Source organism: Liolophura sinensis, chromosome 1 (assembly GCF_032854445.1).
Source record: "Liolophura sinensis isolate JHLJ2023 chromosome 1, CUHK_Ljap_v2, whole genome shotgun sequence".
In the NCBI taxonomy this organism is placed as follows: Eukaryota; Metazoa; Mollusca; class Polyplacophora; order Chitonida; family Chitonidae; genus Liolophura; species Liolophura sinensis.
The window spans coordinates 61,534,953-61,546,133 of record NC_088295.1 but is presented as its reverse complement, the minus strand read 5'-3'; the positions used below and the strand labels follow the sequence as shown (position 1 = coordinate 61,546,133).

The following is an 11,181-nucleotide window of genomic DNA, read 5'->3' as shown; positions in this document are numbered from 1 at the left end:
TTTTGCATTTTTGTGTCAAATCGTTTATTTATAAATGGAATTTGTTGTGTGAATTCATTCTTTGACATGTGCTTGTTGTGAAAGGTATGGTTATATATAACAGTTGCCATAAAACATTCGTATAAGCTTCCCTGTGAAATAAAACAAGTATTTTTAAAATTACGTGTTTTCGTGACTATGTTTTCCTTAATTCAATCTGACTGGTGCTGCCTATTTACGAATGATTGTAGTTACATACCATTGCACTCATACCACTTCATTCAGATAAAAGATTGTTGCTACATACCATTGCACTCAGTATCACGTCACTCAGACAAATGATTGTAGTTACATACCACTCGACTCAGTACAACTTCATTCAGATAAAAGATTGTTGCTACATACCATTGCACTCAGTATCACGTCACTCAGACAAATGATTGTAGTTACATACCACTGGACTCAGTACAACTTCATTCAGATAAAAGATTATTACTACATACCATTGCACTCAGTATCACGTCACTCAGACAAATGATTATTACTACATACCATTGCACTCAGTATCACGTCACTCAGACAAATGATTGTAGTTACATACCACTGGACTCAGTACAACTTCATTCAGATAAAAGATTATTACTACATACCATTGCACTCAGTATCACGTCACTCAGACAAATGATTATTACTACATACCATTGCACTCAGTAACTACAAATGATTGTAGTTACATACCACTGGACTCAGTACAACTTCATTCAGATAAAAGATTATTACTACATACCATTGCACTCAAATGATTGTAGTTACATACCACTGGACTCAGTACAACTTCATTCAGATAAAAGATTATTACTACATACCATTGCACTCAGTATCACGTCACTCAGACAAATGATTATTACTACATACAATTGGACTCAGTATCACGTCACTCAGACAAATGATTATTACTACATACCATTGCACTCAGTATCTCCCCAGCTTACTCTGGACTCTTTTGTTTCCTCAACCCATAAACCCGATCGCTGCTACCTAAGTGAAAAAAAAAAAGGCAATTTATTAGTCAATCCGAATGGAAAATACACTCTGCATAATATATATTGCGGTACACTTCAAAACCGTTTGTTGGCTGTCCCTCTAGCACTTTGGAAAATACCTGCTAACACGTATTCGTAAGACCCTGTCCTTTTTACTGAATGTGAAATACAGCACCTGGCTAATCTTCATGCCCGCTAAAAGACTACAACAAAGTATCTTTAACCGGCATTAAATACTTTTTTTAAAGATTTTTTAAACCCAGTAAAAGTTTAGTGAAACTTCGTCTTGACACAGCTTCAGCATGTCTCTATTATCTATAGCAAGGTGACGTCACGTTTACTCTGACTCTCTAACGTCCAAGGTAGTTTCCGTTTAACAGTCTAAACAGTAGTCTATGGCGGATAAAAGTTTTGGACTTGCAAAAAGTTGCGAAGAAGGCTCAAGTGATAAATATAATTTTCTCGGAAATTGGACATACTGGAAGAATATTTCTTCCACTGTTTGAATTGTTGATACAGTAGGCCTACTGTATCATTTACAATTAGCTCCAGCAACCTTGTTTAAATATTCTAGCTGCAGATGCACATCCAGGGTGTTCCTGGTTCATAGCCTTCGAAGGGGTTGAGGTGCAGGTGATTTCGACCTCTATTAAATGTTTACAAAATTCTCAAGATGGCTGCCCCGGCTCACACCAGCCATTTGTGTAGTATTGTCATTTTATTCTACATGTTATTCGGTGAAATCTCATTAAAATAATAAAATATGATACTTTCAGATTTGATTTTATTTATTTGTTTGGTGTTTTACGCCGTACTCAAGAATATTTCACCTACACGACGGAGGCCAGCATTATGGTGGGAGGAAACCGGGCAGAGCCCGGAAAACCCCACAACCTCCCGCAGGTTGCTGCAGACCATCCTATTTACGGCCGGAGAGCAAGCCAGCATTAGCTGGACTTGAACTCACAGCAACCGCATTGGTGAGAGACTCTTGGGTCATTACGCTGTGCTAGCGCGCTAACCAACTGAGCCGCGGAGGTCCCCTATACTTTTAAAAAGCGTAAGTATCCTTTTTTGGATTGAATTATGTTTTTGCCAATTGGTGTCTTGTCCTTTAATACTTTTCTTTGAATAAATACATAGGACAACTAGTTTTTGATAATGTTCTATAAAAGCTTATTTTTAAAAAGTTTTTAGTTGTGTGTGTAGGTGAAGAAACATATGTTTATTAAATCGTAACTTTACACGGATATCAGTTCTCGCAGCTGCCAATCATACAGTTAGTTACACTGTTGTGTTGATACTCAAAGAACATAGTATTTTCTTACGTCAGATAAACTCACAGAGATTTCTAGAACAAGCCTTTTTCAAGAAGAAATGCGATGGTTATTGGTGGCCGAAACAACCTCATCTCGCCTTGTAGGAGGCAAGTCTTCTGACTTCAAGCCGCAGTTCACAAGCGACGGCTGTGTTCAAACATTCCAGATAGCTGGAACAGTGAGAAACGTATGACGGCATGGCTCCGAGATCAATTAGGGCTTATATTTAGCAGATGACCAAGCTTTTCACAGTTTTGTGGGAAAGGTCACCCACTAAGCGTGATCAGGTCTATAATTAGCGGACTACACCACCGATGAAATCGATAAAATCACTGAATCAGAGCACTAAAGTGATACACGATTTGAATACTGATTTTACTTATTCGCCTAGAACATCCCTTGTGCCTTTCCAGCATCATTGAAACTGCTGACTGCTTCTCATTGCATGTTTTTTTTTTAGAAGTGCACTTTTTTGTATGGATATGGGGACTGACCTTGCGATTATTGACCTGAAACGTCCATATTCATTGATGGCTGGTATACGACGCATAGATTCAAGGCTATGTTATGCACAACGTTCGTTGAGTACTGGGACTCGACAAAATGTATATTCTCAGTATGGAATATTTCTCACTTATCACTACAAAATATTTGGAATAAAAGTATTTCGACAAAAACTGTAGTCTCTAAATGTAGTGAAGGGACATGCAAACACAGACTCTGTTCATATTTTTTCAAATTGCAATGTCGAATTCAGGGATGTTTAGGATTACAGGCCTTTCGTTGCATAAATCAGGATTTTGTTCGTGGACTAAGCTTCCTCGATGCCTGATCAAATTGTATTGTGTTAGTGGAGTTTGTTGGAGAGAGCTTGCCTTTTAACAAAATTACGTATGTCACACGTCCAGTTTATTCCGTTTTCAACCCTCAGAACTGACTGCCGTCCTATACGTGGGGATTCAGGGCATTATATAACTAACTAGCTAACTAACTAAATTACTAAAAAAATCAATAAATAAATAAGTAAAATAGATTAAACAGTTCGGTCAGTTCTTTATTTACATATTCTTGTTATCTGTTCAATCTTCATATATCAGCAGTTAATCCACCCGCCTGCGAGGATTAAAGGACTTCATCCACCACAAATACTTCTTGGTGATGACCTCCTCTACCTCCAGGTGTCAAAACTTTATCTATCATCAATATATGACTGGAACATTAATCGGGTTGTCATTCACTTCTTCATCTGTTGACTGGTAATGGTGACAGTGAAATGCGGACGCTGTTTCGTATAAAAATATCAACTCTTGAACAATCAGGATCAAATGCTGTCACTCTTAAAGGAATATAGAATCGTTTCTGATTGTCTCGTGTGAGGGAGATATAAATCCAGGCTATATCCAGTCTCAGCCGAATTTTAGGTACAGCTGGGGGTTTAAACCCTATCTCCACTGTCAGCCAATCAGCGTCGATTCTGTATCCCTTTATGGTCAGATACAAAGACGTGATAAAGATGTGTAGTCAACAGGTTCTCGCTGGTTCAGTGAATTAAGCCTGTAGGATGATTCGGCTGAGCCTTAGGCCAGGAAGTTTAAGCCAGGGTTTATTCAATCATTTAAAATGTATTAAGTTTTGAGAATAGTTTTTTGTTGTCTTAGACCAACGTTTACCTCAATTTCCTGTACCCTTTCACTATAAAGATTTGACATTGCTGGGTGAAAAACATGCATATCATTGGTGTCAGTGTAAGTGCCATGTGTGAAAACGTGCAAATCTTGGCTGTCAACGTACATGTAATATTTCATGGGTGTCAACGTAAGTTTCGTAGGTTCCAATGCACATTCCATGCCCTCCCAGATTTCTGTGTTCCTTTAAATCTTCGAGAAAGGATGAAAGACAAAGCAGGTTATAAAATGGAATGAATTGGTGGCTTTCAAAACCTTTTTTATCGAAGATTTTATACATGTATATACCCAAACGTGGCTCGTCATCATATGTCTGAAAAATTGTTAAGTACGACGTAAAACCCCAGCACTTATTCATTCACAGCCATTGTATAAGGCGCCCATATGAATCTACCAGTAACAATTTATCAATGGCCCTCTGCCGAGGTCATATTTACATAACAAGGTAATGTAAATGAACCAGGAGCAGTTAAGTCCGTGACGGCCGAGTAGGTGGACGCTATTCCAGCTACAACGCCTACTATCAGGATCTCGCAGTTCATCACCTTTATATGAAATGGCACGTGTCTGAAACAATATAAAACAATGCTGTATTATATACAATTTACAATATTACATTTTTTGCTTTCAGGTTAAAGAAAACATATAAAGTATGGTACAAATTAAAAAATATATACATTATAATTAGGACATACAGCACAGCGCGTAAAACCACACCTGAAGCCCCAGACTGATGGCTGGCTAATGTTCACACGCACACTGTAATCGGTGAAATACGGTCTCCTGTCAATTTACCTCAGTAAAGTGCTGTTTTATCTCGACATCTATCATTCAGCTAGAGGGGTATTGATCATACAGAAAAGAGACAAAATAAATGTGAAAAGTGGATGCGAAATTATAACGTCTAGTGAGACTGTAGTGATACTCGGGACACATCCCCCTTGCAAAGGGTTACGCTAAGGAGGCCTTCATGGGACATAGCTGGAAATACGTTAATAGTCCTTTGAGGATAAAGCACATACAAATGTTTCTATCAAAAACAACAGAAAACCTTGAAAACAACACAGATAATGAGTATACCTACACACTGTCCCAATCGCCTTTCATGGTACACAGCTTCAGGTAAAACATTGGAGGAAGGACATACGCCAATAGTGTAACAGTAGAGCCACCGACGAGAGCCAGGACACCCCCAAATCGTGGGATTGTCTCTGCCACAAACAACACGAGGACCACCATTAGTGTCCGAACAACACACCTCTTCCAAGTGAAGTCTGGGGGAGAAAGGAAGGCAAATAAATAGCCAAATATCACAAATGCCAGACAATCAGTGTATGCTCAGTGATGGATCAACTATGCCAATATATTTTGTCTCCAGCGCGTTTTCAAAAAATAAGATAATTCAGATTTTAATATGCTCTTAAACCAAACAAAAAAAATTGTTTTCCGAAAACATTTACTACTTTTAAATTTTGTATAATACTCTTTCTGTACAAAACAAAGATTGTGGGTGATCTTCAGGCAAGTATGAAAGTGAACAATCGAGGAACGTTTACATGTTAAATGATGTATGCGTAATACCTTTTGAGTGAATCACCATAAAACTGGACATCGGATGGCTTCCTTGGCCCAGATTTTATTCATTTTACAGAAGAGAAATCAATTCTGGCTGTTGTTAGATGTATTATGTTTTTTAATGAATTCGCTTACTAGCCCTGTACATGTAAAAGGAAGCAAATCTTGTAATCCGTGGACGGGCGGTGCTCTGAATGAATGAATGAATGCTTGGGGTTTAATGTCGTACATAACAATTTGTCGTCATATGACGACGAGGAGTCATTATGTGTGTGTATACACTGTGTCTTCTTGTGGCAGGGCTAGTTCATGCCCCTAAAGTGCTGTCGCCACTAAAGTATCATGCTGAAAACACAAGACATGATACATCGCCCAGTCACATTATACTGATACTTTTGAAGTCTTTGGTATGACCTGACTCGGGTTTGAGCCAGGGTCTCCCGACTTCGCATCCACTTGAATAACAGTACCAGCTATGATTATTCTTAGGGATTTCTATTTTTTAAATTCACTGAAGTGTAGATAGAAGATTATAATTCCGAGAGGTAAAAATTTATTGCCCTTTGTAGGGCCTAGAGGGCTGGTGAACTCCATATGCTTGTTCCTTATTTTGTTGGTTAAATTATTCACTCGGGAAATGCTAAGTAAAAAATAACATTTTAGACATTTTGAGAAGTCAGCTTGGTCACTCACGTTTTGGGACTCTCAGAACCTCTTCCATTTCCTGAGAGACCGGATTCAGTACTATAATGAATCCGAAGAGGAGATGAGCTGTGATGAGGATCTGGACGATGTACAACATGGGGCCGTGCGACACTGTGAGCAAGATGTTAGCCTTGACGTCACGACCGTACACAAAGTAACCGGCCACGGAGACAGGCAGGTACATCGTCAACACAACTGTTACAACATGCAAGGGTTATTCGGTTCTCACATAGCCATATTTAGAAATCAAAGACATTCGTATACCAGCTGTCAATCAAAATGGACCTTCCGAGCCACAATACCAATTCATTAAACTCAACACAAACATAGAACGAGCAGGTAAATGTATATATACTAGTAGTTCGAAATTAGGACGAATTCATGTAAAAAGCAGCGGTCAACAGTTTTCAGTGATGATGGAAAGATGCAGGTAACCATTACCAGAAACAATGTGTCACTCTGCCTCACTACTGTAGGGGAATTCACCTTGCCGTTGAATGTTTTACTCTCTGTACCAAACATATTGGGATCATACAAGTATCTATTCTGGGGATTAGACATGGCTTTAACTGGTAGAGCTGAGGGGTTTACTTACTGCTTTATATCAATATCCTGACTTGAGACTCAAAAGTTAGGATTAAAACCCTTTGTAGGCAATTGCCAGGCTGATAGTATATAATAAGGTAAAAAATGAATAATAATGTTGAGTTAGTTTTAAAATCATTTGAAAACTCACTCAAATATGCCAGGAAGACAGCGTGCCCGAACTTCTTCTGGTTCTTCATGTCCGTCTGAAAAGTGGGAAATGCAGGATGACCCCCAAATGCGAAACTAATTGTACCTAGCGCCATGAAGAAATATGTGAAAGACGGCGACGAATGCTGCACGACCTCCCTTCGCTGAACTCCGTCGTAAATCATATTAGAGACTAGTACGACACAGGCTACCGATGTGGCTCCTGCTGCTCCGACGCCTACAAACCTAGATTTAAACAAACACAAACGACTACTATTACTTGAAGAATGACACTGGTATGTTTCTTTGTAAGATACTAGATAATGGATCAATTTGAAGAACAAAATACGAGGCTCTTCTGTTATTTGTGTTGTTCCTGTTTTCCTTTGTTTTTTATGACAACGGTTATCGTTTTTTTTTTGTTCCTGACGTAAGTTTACAACTAGACCAGCGAGAGCTGGATTCGAACTCACAGACTTATTGATTACAGGCTATCAGTCTACGCAGGACAACGAAATGTGGAGAGCAAAGAAAAATGCATATGCGGAAATTGGATGAGATCTCCCAGGAATCGTTACATGTAATTGGTAAGAGATACAGTATTTCCATTCGTGAAAGTGCTTTATTACCAGAAATCTTTCGGAGTCCCCAACCACGTGACCGGAAGCAACATGGCGGCTACCAAGAGGAGCCAATAACAAAAGGATATGTTATGGCCCACATCTTTGATCAGATCCTGTATATTCTCCGCTGCTAGTAACAAGAAAACGGTGCATCCACCAAGCATGGTAAAGTTGACGGAGAAAGACACCAAATACCTGAAATTATATGTTTAACGCTCAACACCGGAATGTCCAAATGGTTGACAAGGTGTTAAATTACATATGAAATATCAACATTTAGGCCTTTTACAGAATTCTTGAAAAAGACCGCCTTATCCTCAAGTTAATATGGCTGTCTAAATAGATAACATTTGCAATATATTTGTTTCAGCATATCTTTTCAGCACAAATTTGCAGAGCTCACCAAAGAGGAAATGATAGACAGTTAAGTTGGGCATCTCTTCCAGCTTACCTTCCCGGCTTTCCGTAAGTTACTTGACCAATAGCTGGATAAGGATACCTCATGTGACCCTGGTACTGTGGATATCTATCTTGAATCATAATCCAAGATTCGCCTAAAATTTTTCCAGTGTAAGCGGACAGGATAGAGCAGCCCACTATTAGTAACATGCCAATCCAACCTGTTGGGTAAAAACACAACCCCGTCAACTTTCGTGACGTAGTATAAGGCGGCACTGTGGATCTGTGGACAAATACGTACGCATTTGTATCTAAGGGAAGAAAAACGAGATATCTACGCTTTTGGTGGTCATCTTGACTGGGTTATTCACATGGTTTTGAACAGATAACCTTCGAAGCCGGTAAACCTATACATGTTGTTTATTTTAGTCGTACAGTAAGTTATAAATTAATGAAAACTGTAGAAAAAGTGATCGGAAAAAACATAGTGTCAATGTTGTCGCTGAATAATGGTGCGAGGAAACAGGGTTGAGCCGGTGGAAACCCATAATCATCCACAGGTTACTTGCAGACCTACCCAAGTATGACCAGAGGAGAAGCCAGCATGAACGGGGTTAGTAAGATCGGCTGCTATTGTGTACTATCAATACAAACTTCTCGATTTTGAATGTCTGTGCTGCTGAATATAGAATGGCGGTGAATTGAGATTACCCACTGAATATCCGTGAGAGAGTAGTAGTGATATGGGAGTAATATAAGAGAGCAGCTACCTGCTTGGTCCAATGACTGTGGTAGAGCGAGTACCCCAGACCCAGCCATTTCCCCCACCATGAACACAGCCGCTGTGAAGATCGTCAGCCCTCCGGCATGACTCGAAGGCCCTCTGTCTTCGACAAGCTTCAGGAACAGGGTTAAATGAAAAGCAGGTAACAGAGTAATATAAAATAGGATTCCACCAGTAGGTGAACTTTTTTTGCTTCATAAATTAGAAGGAAGGATTTGTATTTGGATGTTTACAAGTAAAACTGTTACACCACCTCAACCATCGTCATTTTCATGCAACTATTTTTAATCTCTACTGAGTTTTGTAAATCAAAAGAAAACTGAAAAGAAGTCATTTCTCGAATATATTCGGAATCGTTGGGTTTTGGAAAAAACAAAACAATTCAATTTCACCATGTTAACAAGAACCTCTAGTTCACAATTGTTAACGTGATTCCTTAAGACATCATATTTACCTGGACGGATTTGTCTCCTGTTTTGTTGATATCCGGGAATTTGTCAGCCTCAACGCCTTCGTCTGACCTACCCATTTGGTCTTTCTAATAAACGAAAGCAATGAAAGAGTAACCTTTGATGTAGAATGCGGTATGGCTGTAATCATTATCGAACGCCCTGTCGACATTGTAGATATTAGGGGCACTCTGTGTTTATATGTTATCCGCATATACATGTATATGTCAATATAACGCACAGACTGTTGGGGCCAAATGTGTAGCCTTTTTTCTTCTAATTTTTGAATTTTCCAGAATGCTGTGCCATTCTTATTTGTCACTCTGTATCTCATTAAGTCATTGATAAATATGTTTTCTACGTTTCAAAGTTTTCACTACATTTTCGTTTTGCTTGTTCTAATTTCATTACGTTAGTCCGACACCTTCGACTTCTAAAGATAGCTGTTAGTTTGAAGATCACTGTCTTCACTTCTTGTGCAATTGATTTTTAACCCTTGTAATGTTCTGTTATCTAAATGTTTAATTTATTTATTTATTTCATTGGTGTTTTACGTCGTACTCAAGAACATTTCAGTTATATGACGGTGGTCCGAACTATGGTTGGAGGAAACCGAGGAAACTGACGATCATCCGCAGGTTGCTGACTGACCTTCACATGTACGACCGGGGAGGACGCCAGCATGAGCTAGACTTGAACTCACAGCGACCACAATGGTGAGAGGCTCCTGGGTCATTAAGTTGCGCTATCGCACTGTAAGTGTAGTTTATATACTCAGAAGCACTTACCAGTCGCGATGGCGTAGTATTTTCAGTTATTCGGCTTCTTTGAAGGACGGTGTCTGTCTGATACTATGCCGTAGGCTTTATTGCAGTAACATTATGCAGCGAAGGTATATGCCTTACAAATATAAGATCAAGGCTAGCTGTGATAGCAATAGGAGTAATCAGTCTGCACTATATAAGTCACATGTCCTCAAAGCACGACCTTTGCCTGGAGAGAACCACACTTAAGACACTGATCTACTTACACTTATAGCTAGACCTACTTGAGAACATGGTGCAATCAAGCACTGAAGTTCAAGATGTTAATACTCGGGTTCATTTAATAACGAACCGGCCCCGATAGCACAGTTGGTAGAGCGTCCGCTTCGGGGGCGGTAAGCCGCCTCAGTGAAGCAGCACTAGGTAAAAGAGCGGTGGAAATGCGTCCTGCAACAAGGAGGCACATTACAAGCACTCTAAGGATTCCTTCGTCGTCAAATGACTGAAAAATTAAGTAAGACGTTTAAAAACCAAGCACTCAGTCACTCATTCATTCAATAAAGCATGAAGAAATCAAGCCCTAAAGACAACAAATGGCACTTCCCATCAGGATACTTTTTCTTATGCCTTTGTTGTTAGATGTACACGTGGCCATTTTCTGTTAAATTGAGTTTTGTTTATACTATTAAATTACATGTGCTTTGGTTTCATTGCAACAGACCATTCCATGCAGATTTGTTAGAGAAATATGAAGCTTTGTAACCTTAATATGAACGAAAGGATTGAAATCCTTCGGTTAGAATCAGTACAGTTTTCATAAATCTATGAACGAAAGGATTGAAATCCTTCGGTTAGAATCAGAACAGTTGTCATAAATCCATGAACGAAAGGATTGAAATCCTTCGGTTAGAATCAGTACAGTTGTCATAAATCCATGAACGAAAGGATTGAAATCCTTCGGTTAGAATCAGTACAGTTTTCATAAATCCATGTGTGTATTTATCCAAAATGTGTTAATTTTGACTTATTTCAGAATTTTAATTGCCAAATTGAAAAAAAAACTATCACCGTTAACCTTAAAGTGAACACAAAACCAGCCACTAAAGTTGAATTAAGTGATA

General features: G+C 39.0%; 1 protein-coding gene across 1 annotated transcript; it reads right to left on the bottom strand.

Moving 5' to 3' along the window:
• Positions 1-4,433: 4,433 nt before the first annotated feature.
• LOC135463023 (uncharacterized) lies at positions 4,434-9,376 on the bottom strand. Its single transcript, XM_064740347.1, has 8 exons — positions 9,302-9,376; positions 8,834-8,960; positions 8,116-8,284; positions 7,671-7,859; positions 7,043-7,287; positions 6,295-6,501; positions 5,111-5,300; positions 4,434-4,593 (listed from the first exon to the last, which is right to left on the bottom strand). The coding sequence occupies exons 1-8, from the start codon at positions 9,374-9,376 to the stop codon at positions 4,434-4,436; spliced, it is 1,362 nt and encodes a 453-aa protein (XP_064596417.1).
• Positions 9,377-11,181: the final 1,805 nt, after the last annotated feature.